Source organism: Heterodontus francisci, chromosome 17 (assembly GCF_036365525.1).
Source record: "Heterodontus francisci isolate sHetFra1 chromosome 17, sHetFra1.hap1, whole genome shotgun sequence".
NCBI classification, from domain to species: domain Eukaryota; kingdom Metazoa; phylum Chordata; class Chondrichthyes; order Heterodontiformes; family Heterodontidae; genus Heterodontus; species Heterodontus francisci.
The window spans coordinates 84,979,450-85,003,616 of NC_090387.1; the positions used below are offsets into that span (position 1 = coordinate 84,979,450).

Genomic DNA, 24,167 nt, shown 5'->3' on the forward strand with positions numbered 1-24,167 from the left:
CTGTCGTCCAGTGTCTCTCTCTCCAGTCCAGTGTCTCTCTCTCTCTCTCTCTCCAGTCCAGTGTCTCTCTCTCCAGCCCAGTGTCTCTCTCTCTCTCTCTCCAGTCCAGTGTCTCTCTCTCTCTCTCCAGTCCAGTGTCTCTCTCTCTCTCTCCAGTCCAGTGTCTCTCTCTCTCTCTCTCCTGTCCAGTGTCTCTCTCTCTCTTTCCTGTCCAGTGTCTCTCTCTCTCTTTCCTGTCCAGTGTCTCTCTCTCTCTCTCCAGTCCAGTGTCTCTCTCTCTCTCTCCAGTCCAGTGTCTCTCTCTCTCTCTCTCCAGTCCAGTGTCTCTCTCTCTCTCTCTCTCTCTCTCTCCAGTCCAGTCTCTCTCTCTTTCTCTCTCTCCAGTCCAGTGTCTCTCTTTCTCTCTCTCCAGTCCAGTGTCTCTCTTTCTCTCTCTCCAGTCCAGTGTCTCTCTCTCTCTCCCCAGTCCAGTGTCTCTCTCTCTCTCTCCAGTCCAGTGTCTCTCTCCCTCTCTCTCTCCAGTCGTGTCTGTCTGTCTTTCTCTCTCTCCAGTCCAGTGTCGCTCTCTCTCTCTAGTCCAGTGTCTCTCTCTCTCTCTCTCTCCAGTCCAGTGTCTCTCTCTCTCCAGTCCAGTGTCTCTCTCTCTCTCTCTCCAGCCCAGTGTCTCTCTCTCTCTCTCTCTCCAGTCCAGTGTCTCTCTCTCTCTCTCTCCAGTCCAGTGTCTCTCTCTCTCTCTCTCCAGTCCAGTGTCTCTCTCTCTCTCTCCAGTCCAGTGTCTCTCTCTCTCTCTCCAGCCCAGTGTCTCTCTCTCTCTCTCCAGCCCAGTGTCTCTCTCTCTCTCTCCAGTCCAGTGTCTCTCTCTCTCCAGTCCAGTGTCTCTCTCTCTCTCTGTCCAGTCCAGTGTCTCTCTCTCTCTCCAGTCCAGTGTCTCTCTCTCTCTCTCTCTAGTCCAGTGTCTCTCTCTCTCTCTCTAGTCCAGTGTCTCTCTCTCTCTCCAGTCCAGTGTCTGTCTGTCTCTCTCTCTCTGTCGTCCAGTGTCTCTCTCTCTCTCTCCAGTCCAGTGTCTCTCTCTCTCTCTCCAGTCCAGTGTGTCTCTCTCTCTCTCTCTCTCTCCAGTCCAGTGTGTCTCTCTCTCTCTCTCTCCAGTCGTGTCTCTCTTTCTCTCTCTCTCCAGTCCAGTGTCTCTCTTTCTCTCTCTCTCCAGTCCAGTGTCTCTCTCTCTCTCTCCAGTCCAGTGTCTCTCTCTCTCTCCAGTCCAGTGTCTCTCTCTCTCTCTCTCCAGTCCAGTGTCTCTCTCTCTCTCTCTCCAGTCCAGTGTCTCTCTCTCTCTCTCTCCAGTCCAGTGTCTCTCTTTCTCTCTCTCTCTCCAGTCCAGTGTCTCTCTTTCTCTCTCTCTCCAGTCCAGTCTCTCTCTCTCTCCAGTCTGTGAGAAACGTAGCGCACTTGATAATAATTTACACCAAGTCAAACTCTGAAGAAGTAAGTTTATTTAACGTTCTTGCAAGATCGGGTGTCCTACAAGCAGGCACACCGATCAACATATTCAGTTCATGTTTATACAATACAAATCCATTTGTCCACGCCTTTATTTTACATTATTGGTTATAACGTATTATGACACTAACCTATCCTATGGTTGCTACAGTCTCCTCCTCTGTTTACTTCTCCCCCTACTCTAACTTTCTAGCCCCTAACTCTTGTTTTTGTTTTACCTTATTTGGCTCTCCATTATGTGTTTTAACTTGCAGCTGTCAGCCTTTATCTTAGTGGGGCAGTTTCTTATTCACTACATCCGTTGTTCTAACTCTTGCTGTTTCTCTGTTATCTGCCTAAGCACAATTTTTAAGTGATGTACTGTCCCAAGGTCTCCACTTACATACCCTTATCAATTCTTTGTCAGTGATGTACTGTCTTAAGGTCTCCACATACCCTTATCAGTTCTCTTTGTCAGTGATGTACTGTCTTAAGGTCTCCACTGACATATCCTTATCAGTTCTCTTTTTCAGTGATTTCATTATGTTGTGCACAAATGACTTCTTGGTAACTTTCCACAAGCTGTAGAAACAACATTTCAGTATTTCTTATTCTCACAAGTCCACTCTCTCTCTCTCTCCAGTCGTGTCTGTCTGTCTCTCTCTCTCCAGTCCAGTGTGTCTCTCTCCAGTCTAGTCTCTGTATCTCTTTTTCCTGCAGTGTGACTCTTCAGTCCGAAATGTCAGTTTGAAAAAGCTGTTCCGTTTTCTGCGCCAGCCATGTTTCCGAGAGTGTATCATTTACTGTCGATCATGTGATCATTGTATTCTGAATCCGTCATGTGACGTGCCGCCAATAATTACTTCCCTTTCTTCGGGATCCACCAGGTTATCGTTGCTAATCTGAGAGTCTTTTTCCAGCTGCTTCGTAGCGATGTGGTGGTGTTTGTTGTTGCTTTGTGTGAGCAGTGCTCTGGGATATTTCTCCCCAGATGAAGTCCTGTCCTTGCCGGGTCTGAGCACTAAACTCAACTTCAGGCAGTGGTCTGGGTACCTGCAGGCATCTCCTGGTGTACATCTACACTACTGGTAAGTGAATGAGTTGATGTTGGGTCTCCACAGGAACTGAGATGCTGGACAGCCAACCCTGGCAATGGGGACAAGGCACAATGAGCGGCTGACGAGTGCCCAGACACAGTCAGTTAACTGGGCAAAGACTGGGAATCAAAGGTGGGGTCTCCTGCCCTGTGGCTCAGGTATACCTTGCTATTGCTAAATGAGACTCTGGCAGAGCCAAAACTGCTCAATCCTTATCCACCAACAGCAATCATGTGGCATTCCTTTTCCTCTGTACAGCAAGAATGGGAGTTCCCTAAGGGCTGGGTGTGTGTGAGAGTGATTGTTAGTAATATACATTTACACGCTTATATTTACAAAGCCTCTTATAGACCTTAGGAACTGCAGTAAGCTGTTTGGCTCCTTGAGCCTCTTGCGCCATTCAGTGAGATCAAGTTTGATCAGCAGTCTCACTCCATATTCCCACCTGTGCCCCATTTCCCTTCATACCTTTGGTTAACAAAATATCTATCAGTCTCAGATTTTAAATTTGCAATTTATTTTGCAGCAATTACTGTTTGCAGAAGGGAATTCCAAGCTTCTACATCCCTTTGCATGCTGAAGTGTTTGCTAATTTCACTATTGTAGAGTCTGGCTCTAATTTTTACGCTCTGCTTCGTCGTCCTGGACTCTGCAACCAGCAGAAACAGCTTTTCTCTATCTACCCTGTCTGCTTCCCATAATGTCTTGAAACCTTCAATCAAATTCCCTCTTAAATTCCAGGGAATACAACCCTAGTTTGTGTACTCTCTCTCCTTGTAATTTAACCTGACTGTGAAAATTTTCCAACCTGCTCATTCGTGGTACATGTGTGAGTAATGTATTTTTAACTCCTAAATGGCTTGGCAACATATAAAGAAATCATTTGCATTCATATTACATTTCACAGCTTCGACATCCCAAAGTTCTTTAAGTACTTTTGAAGTGAAAACAGAAAATGCTGGAAATAGTGAGCAGGGCAGTTCATCAGTTCTGACGAAAGGTCATCAACGTGAAACATTAATTCTGGTTTCTCCCTCCACAGATACTGATTAAGTCCTTTTGAAGTGTAGTCACTGTTGTAATGTAGGAAAAGCAGCATCCAACTTGCACACAGCAAGGTTATAATGACCAGATAATCTGTTTTTCTGATGTTGATTTGAGGGGATAGGTAAATATTGGCCAGGCCACTGAAGATCACTCCCCTGCTCTTAAAATTAGTACCATAGGATAAAGGCCTGCTTAGGTCGAGAAAAAGAACCCGACCGATCCACAGTGGACCCGAGTCCGACCCGGCCCAAGTCCCTCCAATTTCGCCCCAAGCCCAACCCGAGCCGACCATCCCTCCGCTTACCTTCTGACTGGGAAGCTCCACAAAGCTGCAGTGCATGTGTGATGACGTCATAGTGATGTCACTCGCTCACTGCACAGACTCCGTTTCGTCCCGGACTCCCAGTTCAAGTAAGTTTTTGTTTTTATTTTTAAAAATGGCAGAGCACTTGCCGTGTGTGTCTGGTCCGGTCTGGCCCGACTCGAACCTGACACGTCGTCGGGTCCCGTTGGGTTCGGGTCGGGTAGCAGGCCTTTACCATAGGATCTATTACGTCCACCCAAGGGGGTAAACGGGGCCTCAGTTTAACATCTCATCTGAAAGAAGGCACGTCTGACAGCGTTATCAACAATTAACACCTCCCTCAGTACTGCACAGGACTGTCGGCTTAGATTTAGTGCTCGGGGCTCTGGAGTGGGAGTTGAAGCCACAACCTTCTGACTCAGATGAGTGTGCTACCAACTGAGCCATGGCTGGAACTTCGAAGGTTCATGAGGATAGCTCAGGATTGAAACTTTTGTCAGAAACTGAATGGGAAGTGATTTAGAGGAAGGGCAGTGGGTGGGATAAGAGGTTGTGCATTCGGATGTGCCATTATTAGTAATTTAACACCTGTCTTGTGTAAACCAGCTACCCTGAAGGTGAGTTTATAAAGTAAATAGCTTACTCTTGCAGGTTACCAAAGCTGATTACCTAGTCAGTGCTGAGTCAGCAGATGGGACACTGGTAGATGTGCAATAATTGGCTCTTGCTTAAGAGAAAGGAGCCAGAGTCCCTGCTCCTGATCACTCCAGGAATGTAAGGAACAGGAACAGGCCATTCAGTCCCTGGGGCCCACTCCATTTCACCATTCATTTAGACCAGGGCTGATCTCCTCGACTCTTTATCCACCAATGCCCCATGTCCCCGTCATATGTGGGCGATTGATGAAGAATAAAAGTGAACTAAAATCTGCATCGAGGGAGAGGGGGGTAAAAGGGAGTTTTTAATTTAAACAAGGACATAGAAATTACAACACGGAAACAGGCTGTTTGTCCCACCCAGTCCATGTTGTTTATCCTTCAGATGAACAGTATTCCAATCCCATGTGCCTATCCTGTCCCCATATCCCATTGTCCCCCTTTTCTTCCTCCAGCTATCTGACCTGTTTTTATATGTTGGCATGGGCTCTGCTATGCTGTTGACTGTGCAGAACAGAAGTGGATGGGTTGTGCCCATTCAGTGACCCCCAACCTGTGGAATGCTGCAGCCCTGGTTAACACATTTCAGTCATGGCACAATTGCTTTCTATTCTCCACATTTAAGAGGGGAAATATAAAATGGCACCTGACTTTTAGAAGGCTGTTCTGTGGATAGCTGGGTAGGGGAAGTGGAGGTGAGATTCTTGCCTGAAATCTGAGAATTTGAGTAGCAAATCTGATGGATTCCTAGGCGCAGCCCATGTACAGCAGGAAAGAAACTAAGCAAGCGAGTTTCCTGCATTCTCTACGGGCTCGGGTTGCAGCCCTTTGGGATCAGTTTCAACTAGCTCCACCCCAGCTTCAACTGATGCAATTTATCTTGGTCAGAATCCAGGGAGAGACTCTGACAGACAGCTAGGCCAGATTCACTTTGAATAAAACACCTGACATAGTTAAGGCAACTTCCCCATTTTTAAAATCTTCTATAATCCCTTAAATAGAATGTTAAAATAACTCTGTTTTATGATCCACTGCCATGTTTTGACTTGCAAACCTAGGTATGGGGCTGGTTTGGCACACATGGTGGGTTTGTAGAATTTTTATTGCTGTCATGTTTCCTGCAACAGTGACTACTTTTCAAAAGGCTGGAAAGTGCTTTGGGACATCCAAAGTTGTGGAATGCAAGTGTTTTTAATCATTCATGGGATGTGGGCATTGCTGGCAAGGCTGGCATATATTGCCTTCGAAGGTGGTGGTGAGCCACCTTCTTAAACCACTGCAGTCTATGTTGTGAAGGCACTCCAAATGTGCAGGTAAGGAGGGAGTTCCAGGATTTTGACCCAGAAACAGTGAAGGAACAGCGATATATTTCCAAGTCAGGATGGTCTGTGGCTTGGAGAGGAACTTGCAGGTGGTGGTGTTCCCATGCATTTGCTGCTCCTTGTCCTTCTAGGTGGGAGAGGTCGCGGGTTCGGAAGGTGCTGTCGAAGGAGCCTTGGTGTGTTACTGCAGTGCGTCTTGTAGATGGTACACACTGCTGCCACTGTGCATCGATGGTCATAGTCATACAGCACAGAAACAGGCCCTTCGGCCCATTGTGTCTGTGCCGGCCATCCAGCACCCAACTATTCTAATCCCGTATTCCTGCACTTGACCCGTAGCCTTGTATGCTATGGCGTTTCAAGTGCTCATCTAAATACTTCTTAAATGTTGTGAGGGTTCCTGCCTCCACCACCTCTTCAGACAGTGTATTCCAGATTCCAACCACCCTCTGGATGAAAAATGTTTTCCTCAAATCCCCTCTAAACCTCCTGCCCCGTACCTTAAATCTATGCCCCCTGGTCCTTGACCCCTCCACTAAGGGAAAAAGTTTCTTCCTATCTAACCTATCAATGCCCCTCATAACCTTGTACACCTTAATCAGGTCCCCGCCCTCAGCCTTCTCTACTCCAAGGAAAACAACCCTAGCCTATCCACTCTCTCGTCATAGCTGAAATGTTCCAGCCCAGGCAACATCCTGGTGAATCTCCTCTGCACCCTCTCCAGTGCAGTCACATCCTTCCTATAGTGCGGTGCCCAGAACTGTACACGGTACTCCAGCTGTGGCCTAACTAGCTTTTTATACAGCTCCATCATAACCTCCCTGCTCTTATATTCTGTGCCTCGGCTGATAAAGGCAAGTATCCCATATGCCTTCCAAATCACTTTATCTATCTGTGCTGCTGCCTTCAGTGATCTATGGACAAGTACACCAAGGTCCCTCTGACCCTCTGTACTTCCTAGGGTTCTACCATCAATTGTATATTCCATTGCATTTTGGGAGGACTAACAAGGCATTACCTCACACTTCTCCGGATTAAATTCCATTTGCCAGTGCTCTGCCCATTGTACCAGCCCATCTATATCGTCCTGTAACCTAAGGCTTTCCTCCTCACTACAACACCACCAATTTTCGTGTCATCTGCGAACTTAGTGATCATACCTCCTATATTCATGTCTAAATCATTAATGTACCCTACAAACAGCAAGGGTCCCAGCACCGATCCCTGTGGTACACCGCTAGTCACAGGCCCCATCACCCTCTGTCTTCTGTCACTCAGTCAATTTTGGATACAATTTGCCAAATTACCCTGGATCCCATGAGCTCTTTCCTTCTTAACCAATCTCCCATGCGGGGCCTTATCAAAAGCCTTATTGAAGTCCATGTATACTACATCAACTGCTTTACCCTCATCTACACATCTAGTCACTGCCTCAAAAAATGCAATCAAGTTAGTTAGACACGATCTCCCCCTGACAAAACCATGCCTGATTAATCCCTGCCTCTCCAAGTGGAGATTAATGCTGTCCCTCAGAATTTTTTCCAATATTTTCCCAACCACTGATGTTAGAATCACTGGCCTGCAATTACCTGGTTTATCCCTGCTACCCTTCTTGAATAATGGTACCACATTCACTGTCCTCTAGTCCTTTGGTACTTCTCCTGTGGCTAGAGAGGATTTGAAAATTTGTGTCAGAGCCCCTGCTATCTCCTCCCTTGCCTCACATAACAGCCTGGGATACATCTCATCTGGGCCTGGGGATTTATCCAATTTTAATCCCGCTAAAATAGCTAATACTTCCTCCCTTTCAATGCTAACGTGTTCTAGTATATCACAATCCCCGTCCCTGATCTCTACACTTACATCGTCCTTCTCCATGGTGAATACCGATGAAAAATAATCATTTAAAACCTGACCTATGTTCTCCGGCTCCACACGAAGATTGTAACGTTGGTCCCTAATGGGCCCTACTCTTTCCCTGGTTACCTGTTACCCTTAATATGCTTATAAAATGCCTTAGGATTTTCCTTTATCTTGCCCACCAGTGTTTTTTCATGTCCCTTCTTCGTTCTCCTAATTACTTTAAGTGCCACCCTACACTTTCTATGCTCCTCTATTGCCTCCACTGTTTTCAGCGCTTGGGATCTGCCGTAAGCCTCCTTTCAGATTTTTTTAGATTTAGAGATACAGCACTGAAACAGGCCCTTCAGCCCATCGAGTCTGTGCCGACCATTAACCACCCATTTATACTAATCCTACACTAATCCCATATTCTTACCACATCCTCACCTGTCCCTATATTCCCCTACCACCTACCTATACTAGGGGCAATTTATAATGGCCAATTAACCTATCAACCTGCAAGTCTTTTGGCTGTGGGAGGAACCCGGAGCACCCGGAGGAAACCCACGCAGACACAGGGAGAACTTGCAAACTCCACACAGGCAGTACCCAGAATTGAACCGGGGTCGCTGGAGCTGTGAGGCTGCGGTGCTAACCACTGCGCCACTGTGCCGCCCCTGATCCAATCCTCTACATCCCTTGACATCTAGGATTCCCTGGACCTGTTGGTCCTATCGTCACCTTAACGGGTACATGTTGGCTCTGAACTCTTTCAATTTCATCTTTGAATGACTCCCACTGGCCTGATGTAGACTTTCCTACAAGTAGCTGCTCCCAGTCAACTTTGGCCAGATCCTGTTTTATCATATTGAAATCGGCCTTCCCCCAATTCAGTACCTTTATTTCTGGCCCGTCGTTGTCCTTTTCCATAACTACCTTAAATCTTGCAGAGTTATGGTCACTATCTCCGAAATGCTCCTCCACTGATACTCCTACCACTTGTCCAGCTTCATTCCCTAGGGTTTGGTCCAGTACTGCCCCTTCTCTTCCAGGGTTTTTTATGTACTGGCTCAAAAAGATCTCCTGTATGCATTTTAAGAATTCTGCCCCCTTTAAGCCTTTTGCACTAAGGTGATGGAGGGAGTGAATGTTCCAAGTGGTGGATGGGGTGCCAATCAAGCGGGCTGCTTTGTCTTGGATGAGTTGAGCTGCTTGAGTGTTGGAGCTGCACCCATCCAGGCAGAGAGTATTCCATCACATTCCTATCTTATGCCTTGTAGATGATGGGGAGTCAGGAGGTGTTATCTGCTGCAGAATTCCCAGCCTTTGCCTTGCTCTTGTGGTCATCATATTTCTGTGACTGGTCCAGTTAAATTTCTGATCAACGGTGACCACCAGGATTTTGATGGGGTTTCAGTGATGGTATGCCATTGAATGTCAAGGGGAGGTGATTAGATTCTCTTTTGTTGGAGATGTTCATTTCCTGACACTTGTGTGGTGTGTTTGTTACTTGCCACTTCTCAGCCCAAGCCTGAATGTTGTCCAGGTTTTGCTGCATGTGGGCATGGACTGCTTCATTACCTGAGAAGTCGTGAATGGAACTGAACACTGTGCAGTCATAAGCAAATGTTCCACTTCTGACCTTATGAGGGGAACATCATCGATGAAGCAGCTAAAGATGGTTGGGCCTAGGAGACTAGCCTGAGGAACTCCTGCAGTGATGTCCTGGAGCTGAGCTGATTGACCTCCAACAACCACAACTATCTTCCTTTGTGCTCAGTATGACTCCAGCTAGTGGAGAGTTCTCCACTAGAGTCTCACTGACATCAATATTACTAGGGCTTGATGCCACACTCAAATGCTATCTTGATGTCAAAGGCAGTCACTCTCCCCTCACCCCTGAAATTTAGTTCTTTTATCCATGTTTGGACCAAGGTTGTATTGAGGTCTGGAGCTGGGTGGTTCTGGTGGAACCCAAACTGAGCATCCGTGAGCAGGTCATTGTTGAGTAAATGCCACTTGATAGAACTGTCGGATGACACCTTTCATCACTTTGTTGATGATGCGGTGGTAATTGGCTGGAATGGATTTGTCCTGCTTTTTGTGGACAGGACGTACTGGGGTTATTTTCCGTGCGGTTGAGGGGGACAGTGGGATAATTGTTGGGAAATGTGGGTATGACTTGAGATCTGAGTTGTGTACTTCTGTAGTTGAAAACTTTCTGTAGACCAATGATAATTTTTAGAACTCGTGACCAGTAATAACTAATGACTAACAACCACTGACCAAAAATCGCAACGCATCCACATCGCAAGATACAGGAGGTGAAGAAAAAATTATCTTTCCCTTTTATAACTGAATTACAGCCATAAGGTGATGGAGGTAAATTGAGCTGCTAACCAGGTTTGGTATTTCGATCTCCAAGTCTCTGAGTAGCAAGCCCCAGGCCCAGACCTTGGCCTGTGCTGGGGGCAAGGGGCTGCACTATAACTCGAGTGAACCACTCTTGGGTTGGGGAGGTGAGCAGGGTCAGCCAGGGTCCTGCTGCTGATCATTATCAATTGCCACCCCCCCACCACCCCCTGCCCCTTACACTGGCTGAAAGGTGCACCTATGTGAAAGTTGGGTGAGGAAAGGAATGGACACGGCTGTGATGCCTCTTATGGTTAAAGATCCTGCTGACACACATGGGCAAGGCTGACACATGAAGGCCAACCACCAAACTCAAGTAACCGAGGAAGTAATTCCCATCAGGTGAAGAGAAAATGGCAGAATAATTTTTTTACACTCCAGATTTAGGAGGGGGATTATTAGCATGAGGCACTATTTTATAAGGTGGACTTTAGCCTATTTAAAGATCATCCATCAGGAAATTTACTTTCTACTGTTTGGTTTACATCCCTTTCCCTGTACCCCACCTCCCAGCCCGTAGTGTATAAGGAAGAATTTGAATGAATTGTATGTGCAAATTCAACTTGGAAGGTATGACATGGTAGTCATTACTGAGACATGGATGCAAGATGATCAGGATTGGGAACTAAATATGCCAGGTTATAAGGCCTGTAGAAAAGATGGGGAAAATAGCAGAGGTGGAGGAATAGCCTTCACGATTGAAGTAATTCTGCTCTTAATAATGAGAGAGAATATAACAAGAGATAAGCAGGCAGTGGAGACTTTATGGATAGAATTAAGAATAGGAAAGGATTTGGGAATGTAGTGGCAGTTGTGTATAGGTTCCTTGGTAGATTACATAAATATAGAAATTAGACAGACATAGCCAAGGCAGAATGATTTTAATGGGGGGTTTTAACTTGCTTATAGATTGGGATAAGTAGACTAGTGCATGTCAGAAAGATAGTGAATCTCTTGAGTGTGTTCAGGATAGTTTTCTACATCAATATGTCCTAGAACCAACAAAGGGGCAGGCCATATTAGATTTAGTAATGAGCCAGATTTAGTTAACAGCATTACGGTGCGTGAACATTTATCTAATAGTGATCGTAATATGATAGAATTCAAGTTGGTATTTGAAAGGGAGAAACATGAAAGAACTACTAAGATGCCAGATTTAGGTAAGGCTGACTTCAATGCGATGAGACAGAGACTGTCCACAGTAAACTGGGCAAATCTGTTAATAAGCAAAATGACAAGATCAGTGGGAGATGTTCAAAGAAGAAATTTAATGTGATACAGAACCAGTTTATATCCGTAAGGGGTGAGAGCTCTATTTGTAAATCAGATAGTCATGGATGACTAAAGAGGTGAGAGACAAAAGGAAACTAAAACAAAATCATGCAAAAATAAAAGCTCAGATCCTGACAAATGGAAGAGGTAGAAAGAATAGCAAAGAATGATAAAACAGATAACAAAAGCTACAAAAAGGAGTCTGAAAAGAAGCTTACAAACGATCGACACATTATTGCAACTACATTAGAAACAAAAGAGGGTTGTCAGGATAAGTGTGATATTGTTAATGAAAATGAAAACTAATTACTTTGTGCCAGTATTTACAGTAGAGGAAGAGGTTAACATGCCACACATCCCAAGGAAACTATTGAATCAGCATCAGGGGCTCACCCAAATTAGCGTAAGCAAAATAACAGTAATGAAGAAACTAATGGTACGAAATAGTGACAAATCCCCAGGAACAGATGGTTTCCATCCCAGGGTTTTAAAGTAACTAGATGAGAACATTGCAGATACCGTAACTATCTTCTTGGAAAGGCCTCTTGATTCAGGAACCATACCTTTAAATTGTAACATTGTAAATGTTATTTACAATGCTAATTAAATGCTATTTAAGGAAGGTGAGTGGGAAGCCAGGGAATTATGGACCAGTTAGTCTAACATCTGTTGTCAGAAAGCTGCTAGAGTTTATACTTGAGGATAGAGTGACTGAACACCTGGAAAATTTTCAGCTGATCAGAGAGCCGGGGCACGTCAGGCCTGGTGAAAAAGTGGTTAAAGTAGTGGACTGCAGAATGTCTATGGATACTATTTACATATACTTCCAGAGAGCATTTGAAAAAGTTTCTCATAAGAGACCGTTAGCTAAAGCTGAAGCTCATGGAATTGAAGGCAAATTATTGACCTGGTTTGGAAATTGTCTCTTTCTGCTCAGAGAGTAAGGTACCATAGTGAGGAGAAAATCCTTAGATTACAGGGAGAAGTAGATGGGCTGGTAAAATGGGCGGAGCAGTGGCAAATCTAATTTAATCCTGAAAAGTGTGAGGTAATGCATTTTTGGAGGACTAACAAGGCAAGGGTATACACAATGGATGGTAAGACCCTAGGAAGTACAGAAAGTCAGAAGGACCATGGTGTACTTGTTCATAGATGACTGAAGGCAGCAGCATAGGTAGATAAGGTGATTAGAAAGGCATATGGGATACTTGCCTTTATTAGCGAAGGCATAGAATATAAGAGCAGGGAGGTTATGATGGAGCTTTATAAAATGACAGGCCACAGCTGGAGTACTGTGTACAGTTCTGGTCACCACACTATAGGAAGGATGTGACTGCACTGGAGAGGATGCAGAGGAGATTCACCAGAATGTTGCCTGGGCTGGAGCATTTCAGCTATGAAGAGACTGAAAAGGATAGACTTGTTTTCCTTGGAGCAGAGAAGGCTGAGGGGGGACATGATTGAGGCGTAAAAGATTGAGGGGCATTGATAGGTTAACTAGGAGGAAAATTTTTCCCTTAGCGGAGAGGTCAAGAACCAGGGGCATAGATTTACGGCAAGGGGCAGGAGTTTTAGAGGAGATTTGAGGAAACATTTTTTCACCCAGAGGGTGCTTGAAATCTAGAACGCACTGCCTGAAGAGGTGGTGGAGGCAGGAACCCTCACAACACTTAAGAAGTATTTAGATGAGCACGCGAATCGCCATAGCATACAAGGCTACGGGCCAAGTGCAGGAATATGGGATTAGAATAGTTGGGTGCTGTATGGCCGGCACAGACACGATGGGCCGAAGGGCCGGTTTCTGTGCTGTATAACTGTGATTCTATAAGGTTAATTGGCAGGTGCTCTAATTGGCATGATGTGACTGGTGTTGTCGCACAAGGATTTCTGTTGGGGCCTCAACTATTCATATTTATTAATGACTTAGATGATGGAATACAAAGCCACATGTCCATATTTGCTGATGAGACACCGATAGGCAGAATTGTACCAGTGCAGATGGAAATGTAACATTACAAAGAGAATTGATAGATTAAGTGAATGGGCAAAACTGTTGCAAATGGATTTCAGTGCAAGCAAATATGAGATCATCCACTTTGGAACTAAAAAGGATAGAACAAGGTACTTTATAAATGATGAAAAGCGAGAAACAGTGGAGTTCAGAAGAGACTTGGGAGTCCAGGTACTCTGATCATTAAAATGTTGGGAACAGCTACAGAAAATTTATCAACTAAAAGTGAGGGGAGGGTTCAAGTGAGGGGAAATTTATAAATCTAAAGAGAAAAGTCAGGACCACAGAGTGGTTTAGATTTTTGGGTAAAGATAGGCAGAGTGTCATAGAAATGGATATAAGGTCAGTCAATAAGGTCAAATCAAGGAAAAATGTTTAAGCAGTTATAAAATTAAAAGGCACTTTATCTGAATGCACTAAGATAGACAAATTAATGGTACACACAGAAATAAATAGGTTTGATCTATAGCCATTACAGAGACATGGTTGCATGGTGACCAAAGTTAACAACTAAATATTCCAGGGTTCTCTATGTTTTACAAAGGGACAAAATGGAAAAGGAAGAGTGAGGGTAGCCCAGATAGTAAAAGAATGATGCAAGGACAGTGATGAGGAAGGATCTTGGCTGGGACATGTCATACACTCATTACAACACAGAAGGAGGCCATTCAGCCAGTCGAGTCCATGCTGCTGCTCTGTACAGCAGTCCAGTCCATCCCATTCCCCCACTCTATCCCCATAGCCCTGCAATTTAATTTCACTCAAATGCCCATCCAATTTCCTTTAGAAATCATTCATCATCTCCACTTTCACCACCCTTGTAGGTAGAGTTCCAGGACATTACCACTTACCGTGTGTATTTAAAAGAAGAAAGTTCTTCCTCACATACCCCCTGCATCTCTTGCCCAAAACCTTAAATCTGTGCCCCTAGTCCTTGTACCATCATCTATTGGGAGCAGTTTTTCTTTGTCTACCCTATCCAAACTTTTCATAATCTTGTACACCTCCATCAAATCTTTGCTCCAAAGAGAACAACCCCAGCGTCTTCAACCTAACGTTGTCGCTAAAATCCCTCATCCCTGGATCCATTCTGGTAAATCTCCTCTGCACCCTCTCGAGGCCCATCCTTCCTAAATTGTGGTGAACAGAACTGGAGACAATATTCTAGTTGTGGCCTAACCAGAGCTTTAAAAAGGCTCAGCATATCTTCTCTGCTTTTGTACTCAATACCTCTATTTATGAGGATCAGGAAGTAGAATTAATATAAGTGGAGATAAAAATAACAAGGGTCATAAAACACTGGTGGGAGTAGTTTATAGGCCCCCTAACAGTAGCTGGACTGTTGGACAGAGTATTAAGAAATAAGAAGAGCTTGTAACAAAGGCAATGCAATAATTTGGGGGATTTTAATTTTCATATAGACTGCACAAATCAAATAGTTAGAAGTATTTTGGAAGGCAAACTCATGCAATGCATTTGAGACAGATCCTTAGAAGAATATGTCATGGAACCAGGGAAGAGATTATTTTAGACCTTGTTTTGTGTAATGAGACGGGTTAATTAGTAATCTCATAGTAAGGGATCCACTGGGAAAGAGTGATCATAATGATAGAATTTCACAATGAGTTTGAGAGTGACTTATGTAAGGTATAAACTAGAGTATTAAACTTAAAGCTAATTACATAGGTATGAGGAACAAATTGGCGAAGATAGGTTGGGAAATTAGATTAACAGTTTTGATGGTGGATGAGCAATGGCGAACATTGAGAGAAATATTTCATAACAAAACTCCATGGGAAAAGAGATTTATCCGTGGCTAACTAAAGAGGGTGAGGATAACCAATTAAGAAAAGATTATGATGTTGTCTAAAAGAGTAGTAAGCCTGAGGATTGGGAGAGTTTTAGATACCAGCAAAGGATGACCAAAAATTGATAGACGGAGAAGATATATTAGAGTAAACTAGCCAGAAATGTACAAGCTCTTACAATGTTTTTATAAGTGTTGGATCCCATTAGTTGCACAAAGAGAGACGAAGTCCGACTGTAGCTTTAAGAAACTTTATTGCAGTACTTCTTGGTTACATCATCAGCAAAGCAAATTACAACAACACCTTTGCCTCCACCTTTCTCCGGGGTGGGGGAGCAGGGAAATCAAGCCTTTCTTATAGTTCTTCATACACATCAGTGACACCCCCTTTATGATCCCAATTGGTTTACAAACTCTGCAGTTTCTTGGTGTCATGGCCTGATTGGGGTCCTGCCTTGTCAATTTGTTGCACCTCCTTACTCTAGCAGTTTCTCATCCCCCTTATCTCCTTGTGAACCGTGAGGCTGACTGTTATACAAAAGGTTATTATTAAGCAGCCTGCAGCTGTCCTGCTAGTTTTGCTTGCTAGTCTACTCCTACTGATAAGCTGTCTGTGCATCCCTGAAGCTATGAAGTCATTCTGATAAGCTGTCCCTACAGCACTGAATGGGCTACTATTAATTTCTGATAAGCTGTCTGCTGAAGCTCTAAAGTTAGTTTATTAGTAGTACATGATTGATTAATTATTTCACCTTAACTGTCCCCATATTATTCTGTTCTCGAAAATTTTGTTCTCTCAACAAGTATGCAAAAAAGAGGAGGGTAGTGAAAGTAAACCCTTAGAGGCTGAGACAGGAGAAACAGGGCACTTAGAAAATCATCATATGATTAGACAACCGCAAGGGTTTATGAAAAGGAAATAGTGTTTGACAAATCTATCAGAATGTTTTTAAGGATGTAACTAGCAGCATAGATAAAGGGGTACTGGTGGATGTATATTTGAATTTTCAAAAGGCATTTGATAAGGTGCCATTTGAAAAGTTGTTGCACAAGATAAGTGCTCATGGGTTGAGGGTAACAGAGTATCATGGATAGAGGATTAGTTAAATGGGCAGAAAACAGAGTAGGAATCAACAAGTAATTTTTCAGGTTGGCAGGCTATCACTAGTGAAGTGTGGCAAGGATCAGTGCTGAGGCCTCAGCTATTTATGATCTATGTCAATGACTTGGATGAAGAGACTGAGTGTAATGTATCCAAGCCTGCTGCTGATACGAAACGAGGTGGGAATGAAAGCTGTGAGGAGGACACAGTCTGCAAATGATATTGACCGGTTAAGTGAGTGAGCAAGAACATGGCAAATAAAGTATCATGTGGGGAAATGTAAAGTTATTTACTTTGATAGGAAGAATAGAAAAGTATAATATTTGTTTAAATGTTGAGAAACTATTAAATGTTGGTGTTCAGAGGGATTTGGATGTCCTTGTACAAGAAACAAAACGCTAACATGCGGGATCAGCAAGCAATTAGGAGGAAAAATGGCATGTCGCCTTTATTAGAAGGGGGCTGGAGTACAAAAATAAGGAAGTCTTGCTGCAATTGTTGAGGGCATTGGTGAGACCACACCTGGAGTACTGTGTACAGTTTTGGTCTCGTACCTAAAGAATGATGGGGTCTTAGAGGGGGTTTAATGAAGGTTCACTAGATTGTCTCTGAAGATGAAAGGATTGTCCTGTGAAGAAAGATTCAGTAGAAAGGGCCTATATTCCCTGGAGTTTAAAAGAATAAGAAGTGATCTCACTGAAGATTCTGAGGGGCTCGACAGGATAGGTGCTAAGAGGTTGTTTCATCTGGCTGGAGACTCTGGAACGGGGGGCAGACACTCTGGGTAAGGAGTCAGCCATTTCAGACTGATATGAGAAATTTCATCACTTGGAGGGTTGTGAACTTTTGGAATTCTATACAACAGAGGGCTGTGGGTGCTCAGTTGTTGAGTATATTCAAGGCTGAGATCAATACATTTTTGGACTTTAAGGGAATAATAGGATATGGGAATTGGGCGGGAAGGTTGGGATTGGGGCCAGAGATCATAGATATCTTGTTAAATGGCAGAGCAGGCTCGAGGGGCTGTATGGTGGATTTTTTTGTTTTATGAGTTCATTCTAAATTTGAGATTGGTTAACCGAAATCTAATGAACGATATTACGGGACATGGGGCAAAGGCGGGTATATGGAGTTAGGCCGCAGATCAGCCATGATCTCATTGAATGGCCGAACAGGCTCGAGGGGCTAAACAGCCTCCTCTCTTTCCTATATTCCTTTATTTAGCTTGGCGACTTGACAGAATGTGGCCATGACCCCACCTCTGGAGATGGCAGTATATACTGAAGCTGCTGGATGGTGGGGGTGTAGGTCTCCAAGCCAGCACAACCTCGGCTCAGTGATCAAGGTGCAGATTTCAGGCCTGTACAGTCTAGTGTTGGATATGGAAACATTTCTATCTTTTTTTTTTTCTGTCAGTTGATGTGACTTAAGGGAATAATATTCTGCATGTATTTCACTTCCTCACCTAAAGGCAGACAGCCTTCACCAGTGTAAATAGCTGTTGTTCATGTCTGAGCCTAGGAGCAGAGTCAGCCTGCATTTCAACTGTGGAAGACATCACAGCCAAGCTGCACATGCATAGCATGCATTTATCCTGCATTCTCTCCTCGAGGGTGCCGAGTTGAGATTAGCTAATTCAGCGCTGACCAGGAATGGAATCTGGGGCTTTCCAATCTTATGTTAAATTTGCCCAGGCATGCGCCATGGAGAGGTCACTCACTGACCACCTCCAGGCGCGTATCCATTGTCTCTCGAGATAAGGAGGCCCAAAAGAAGAAGAAGAAGAAGAAGATGAGAGGCCTTTACTGACTAGGCCAGGAGTGAAGCTGTTGCTGGCTTGTGCTGTTTGAGCTGAGGATTTATTTCCTGTGCAGATTATAACCGCACGTGCTCACTGCTAAGTTAAAGCTGAAACCTGAAGTGGCTTTTCAACTGCTCTTAATCCTTTTTTTCCTGCAAAGAATGTCTCTTTCACTTACTCTCTTATCTTCATACACACTGCTCATACATTCTGTCTCACTCTCACTCATACTCTTTCACCTATTCTCTCCTTTGCTTTGTCACTCATTCTCACTTACTCTCTCCCTCACTGCTTCTTGCGCCCCTCTCTCTCTCTCTCTCTCTCTCTCTCTCTCTCACACACACACACACATCCCCACTTCTTGTTTATTGGCTGGTGGGCCACTGCAGTACACAGGAAGAAGATTCTGATGATTCAGTGGAGGCGCTTGGTCTCCTTTGACTTGAAAGGTGGTTCAGCTCTTTCACAACCCAGAGTACTAGACTGCCCAGGGATGTACGCACCTATTCCCTTCCTCCCAACCCCCAGCCCTCCTCTCGTGAAGCCGCTGATTTTGTGTTAGAGTACGTTCCCTTGGACGCATATCCTGCCCAACCCCAGTACTTCATTGCAAATGAACATTGCTTATTTGAGGGTCTAGACAGTGAATGTCAGTGGGTCATTCTACCATGGAAGGCATCACAACCAAGGCAGATCATCTTCTCCTCTGACATTCTCACAGCAGAGATTATCAGATATGATGGTTGGGAGTGGGAATCCTGTTTACCATGTTTTTGTTTCTCCCTTGACGTGTGAATGCTGAGGCCAGTTGTAGCATGCAGCTGAGCTCTGCTATCTTAGTATAGAATGGGAGCCTTCTGCATTGCATCACTCTCCTACAGCAGGTGGCTCCTTCAGGATACCTTTGGAGAAGCTCAGAACAAAGCTTGCCTCTATCAAAATAGGTCAAGTTCTACAATAGGGTGTGAAAGGGGTTGGGGGGTGGGGGCAAGTGGAGGATGTGGGGAAAATCATTCATTGTCCCCAGTGATTAATGAGTCCAAAGAACAAAAAGAGGTCTATCCAGTCTAAAATAGACCACCATCAATGCCTTCTCTCCTTTTTGTTTGATATTGGGAATTGTCTACATTGTAAATGGAGCCTGCTTCCTGGCTCATTACAATGATTGCCCCGTGTGGTTTTTGTCATCAAGCTTTGTGTTTCTAAACTGTCCCTTTTTTCACTTTTCTGGCTGTGAACTCCTCCAGCTCTCTGGGACCAGTCCCTGTACCCATAGAGCCTCAGAAACTGTTAGACATCCTACCTTCCCATGTCTTCTCCAGCACTGTAACTGGGTTTCTACGCAGGTAATATGGGGGTATGAAACTTTTCTACTGTACCTTGGTGGGCTACAAGATACAGTTCTATCCTTCTGAACTTGGGTTGTATTTGGAGAGAATAATGCTGAGGTGGAACTGCTACCAGGTCAGCGGGAGTAATTTGAAATGTCAGTTTAAGAGTTGGTTCATTGGTACCAAAACATTAGATAAGGCTAGTGCCAGCAGTGCTGTGGGTTAATGCTTTGACCTCGTCTTTCTGCCAAAACCTGATTTCACAGAAAAGAAAAGCATTCAAATTTTCAAACAGTACATTTGTTTGTGGTATGTGGGCATTGCTGGCAAGACTGGCATTCATTGCTGATTGTGGGTTTCCCTGAGAAGATAGCAGTAGGCTTCCTCCTTCTCGATCCACTGCAATTCATGATGGGGTTAGGGAGGGAATTCCAGGATTCTGACCTAGGGACAATGAAGAGATAGCATCCATGCAGGTCCATGTCAGGATGATGAGGGGAACTTGGAGGTGATGATATGGCATTGCTGCTGCTGTTCCTCTCCGTAGAAGAGGTCACGGGGAGGGAGGTGCTGTTGACGAACCTTGGTGAGTTGCTGCAGTGAATCATGTAGAGACTGCAGCCGCATCGTGCCAGCAATAACGCGATTAGATAGGGAGCCCTGTGTTTCTCTAGGTTCAACATGATAACCTCGTTCTTGCATCAAGGCTTTGTGCAATGGCATTGAGCTGGATGTAGATTGGACCACTGGAAGTTACTGCTTGTATCAGCCTCTAATTTTTATGGGTTACTGGTGCTGACTGTGTACACTGTGGTAGGTTATAGGAACAGCTTGACCTGTCTTTAAAGTCACTGACTGTGGTCAGAAGATAGCAAATGTTATGTAAACTATTGTTGGCAAGTGTCTGTTGTAGATATGACCAACCTTTCCTCCCTTGTCAATTTTGTTTCTGTATATTGAGTTTATTACTGCATGTTTGTTCCAGTTTACAACATCTAGAAATCAAAGGGAAGAGACGAATCCCTGAGTGCAGAATATCGCTGGGGTTCAAAAGAATATGGGAGAAAAGAAAGAGACTGGCAATTATACAATGCCTTTCAGGGCCTCAAGATCACCCAAAGCACTTTACAACCAATGAAGTACTTTTGAAATTTGGTCACTGTTGTAATATAGGAAATAGCAGCTAATTTGTGCATAGCAAGCTCCCACAAACAGTAATGAGATAATGATCAGATAATCTGTTTTTAATATTGGTTGAGGGATAAATATTGCCTAGGACACCAGGAGAACTCCCTTGCTCTTCAAGTAGTGCCATGGGATCCTTTACGCCCACCTGAGGCAGACAGGGCCTTGGTTCATGTGAAAGACGACATCTGTGACAGTGCAGCACTCCCTCAGTACTGCACCGTAGTGTCAGCCTGGATTGTGTGCTCAAGTCTCTAGAGGAGGATTTGAATCCTCAATCTTCTAACACCAAGGCAAGGGTGCTGGCCATTGAGCTAAGGCTGACACCTAGATGGTAGGACATTGTGATTAGATATGTAGATTTTTAAAACTTGAAGATTGTAGGAAGAAGGAAAAATGGAGGGCAAGAATGATCTTTAATGTCCTGGAAAAGAATGAGCTGGTACAGAATAAAGTGCGATGATCATTCACTTCAACATAGTGAGGACATATGAAGGAAAAAGCCCAACCAAGACTGGGTATTTGGAGATTAGAAGGAATAACAGGAAAGTTAATGAGGCAGTGGCCAGAGATTAAATCGAGACAAGACAGGTTGCAATGGAGGATAAGGTCCCAAGGGCGAGGAGCTGTGACCAATTGGATTTTGCCTGTGGTGCCTCCGCTGGATTATTTTTTAATGTTTTATAATTCTGCTAGATTCAGCATCTTTGTAAGCTAGCAGCCTGGATGCAGGCTTCTTCCAGTGGTGCTAAGTGGATACTCCAAAAGAAAATTGTTATTGTACAATCTGAAAACATTTTAGGCAATTGTGGGACCTAATTATCTAGGATATTGCTTTATTCCATTGGCACAGCAAGGGGCTTAGCTGCACAGATCCTGAGGGGTCGTCTCCTATGTCACAGGGTAGGTGTTGATTTCAGAGTGATATCGAAGGAAAAACTGTTGATCTTACTCCTGAAAGCTTCAATTGTCTCCCAACAGCCACAGCCTTTTTGGGGAGAGAGTTTCAGGTTTCCACAACCCTTTGTGGAAAAAGAGCTCAATTTCACTCCGAAAGGGTCTAGCTCTAATTTCCAGCTCGACTCCCCTCGTAAAGCCTGGCTCGGGTATAAAATTAAAACCCGACCCAAGCCCTTTAATTGTTTTTAAAATGCCCAACTTCGACCCAAACCTGGCGCGTGTATTCGGGTTTGGTCGGGTAGCCAAGCTTTAATCAGAGGTGAGAAGAGTGGGGGAGGGAGGAGGGGAAAGAAACAGCTACAAGTTCAGACATAAAGCACTTGAGTAAAATTAACCCAACCCCTTACACTCTGAAATCTATCAAGTGCGGGAGCAACTGACAAGCCGGGGGAAGATACCAGTAACTGCAGTATGTACAGAAACATCAACTGAGCTCTTGCTTTAATCTATACTTGGTGACCAGTGATCGAATGCAAGTGTCAGCTGTTGATGTACCCGCGCTGAATTAACAACAAACACTGATTTCAAACAGGCGAAGGCTCCGTGACCCTGGGCACTCGTGGGAAAAGAAGTATCCACTTCAGGAAATCATGCAATGTAACAAACAAGCTTCTGAACTGTATCAAGTTTTGATGTCATTAACAAAAAAAAATCTCCGCGGAGAACTCGAGTTGGGAAGTTTAATCTCCCTATTTCCAGATAATTTTAAATCCTTGGGCCAAGTATAGATTAAAGCAAGAGCTCAGTTGATTCTGTACTTACTGCAGTTACTGGTATCTTCCCCGAGTTTTCAGTTTCTTCCGGACCTGATAGATTTCAGTGTAAGGGGTTGGGTTAATTTCACTTGGGTGCTTTACGTTGGAACTTGTAGCTGTTTCTTTCCCCTTCTTTTCCACCCCCACTCTTCTCACCTCTGACTTCTGTTTGTCCTGATCTCGTCCCTTTTTTCGCTGTCAAACCGAAAGTAGGCTCCAGACTCCGCCTTCTTGCTGTCTCTCAGGAACTCTGTCGTTTCTCCACGATTTGATGTTCTCTCGCTGGCTTTAAAAGGACAACCACTCCAACACACACACATGAAAGAGACTTGTGAGGCCGGCATGCTCTCAGTTGCTGGGGTAAGTGCAGTTGGGCATCTCGCGCCTTGATATTCATGTGAGGGTGTCAGTAATAAGACCACAGCAGCCACCTGGAGGCTACCGAGATATGTTTTCAAACAGGAAGAACAGTGCAGATTTCAGAGCACTGCACGTTTCCCGCCTTGATGTCCTGAATGTTCATTTGAAGATTACTTCCCAGAGCAAGGCAGCACTGTCCACGTCCAGCCTGAGCCCGAATTCTGGACCCGGAAGAGAGACCCGACCCGACCTGAACCTGAACGTGACGTCAGATCTGGTCGGGTAGCCACGCTTTATCCCCTTGTTCTGGATTTTCCGCATCAGAGGAAAAAGTTTCTCTATATCTACCCAATTCAATCCTTTTTATTCTATTAAAGACCTCGATCAGATTGCCCTTGCTGGAAAGTGCCTGTGTGTGTGTTGACTGGATATAACCGAATCAGTGCCTTCTGAAGAAGAGGGTAATAAGTGGTCCTGGTGTGTAACTTTCCTTCAAAGGGTTAGTCCAACCCAATGATAGCTAAAGCAAGAGTAGAGCTTATTACGGACCATAAGGGTAACTTGTATGTGGAGGCAGAGGACATGGGTGTGGTTCTTAATGAATACTTTGCATCTGCTTTTGCAAAAGAGAGGGACGATACAGACAATGTAATTAGGGAAGAGCAGTGTGAAATGTTTGATGAAATTAACATTGAGAGAGTAGTATTAAGGGGATAAACATCTTTGAAAGTGGATAAATCTCCAGGCCCTGACGAAATGTATCCTAGGCTGTTAAGGGAAGCAAGAAAAGAAATAAGAGTCTCTGGCCAGCATTTTCCAATCCTTTCTTGTTAGAGGTGTGGTACTGGAGGACAGCTAACATGTACCATTGTTTAAAAAGGGATAGACCGAGTAATTACAGGCCACTCAGCCTAACTTCAGTGGTGGGAAAAGTATTGGAAAAAATTGAGGGACAGGTTAAATCTTTATTTCGAAAGACACAGATTAATCAAAGACAGTCAGCATGGATTTATTAAGGGAAGGTCGTGTCTGATTAACATGGTGGAATTTTTGGGGGGAAATAACAAGGAGGGTTGATGAGGAGGAGTACACTTGATGTAGTCAGGTGGGCGGAATAGTAGCAAATGGAATTCAGTCTGGAGAAGTGTGAGGTAATGCGTTTGGGAAAGGCTAAGAAAGAAGGGGAAATACTCAGTCATAGAATTATACAGCACAGAAACAGGCCCTTTGGTCCACTGTGTCCATGCCGGCCATCAAGCCCGTCTATTCTAATCCCACTTTCCAGCACTTGGCCTGTAGCCTTGTATGCTATGGCGTTTCAAGTGCTCATCTGAATATTTCTTAAATGTTGTGAGGGTTCCTGCCTCTACCACCTCTTCAGGCAGTGTGTTCCAGATTTCAACCACCCCCTGGGTGAAATTTTTTTTTTC

At 44.3% G+C, this 24,167-nt stretch overlaps 1 protein-coding gene across 1 annotated transcript in view; it reads left to right on the forward strand.

Moving 5' to 3' along the window:
* Window positions 1-2,285: 2,285 nt before the first annotated feature.
* Window positions 2,286-24,167, forward strand: part of LOC137379106 (lysosomal protective protein-like) — a 49,230-nt gene continuing 27,348 nt past the window's right edge. The window contains exon 1 of the mRNA XM_068049806.1: window positions 2,286-2,561. Coding sequence (XP_067905907.1) covers window positions 2,407-2,561 — 155 coding nt within the window. The 5' untranslated portion in view covers window positions 2,286-2,406. The remainder of the gene's footprint in view (window positions 2,562-24,167) is intronic.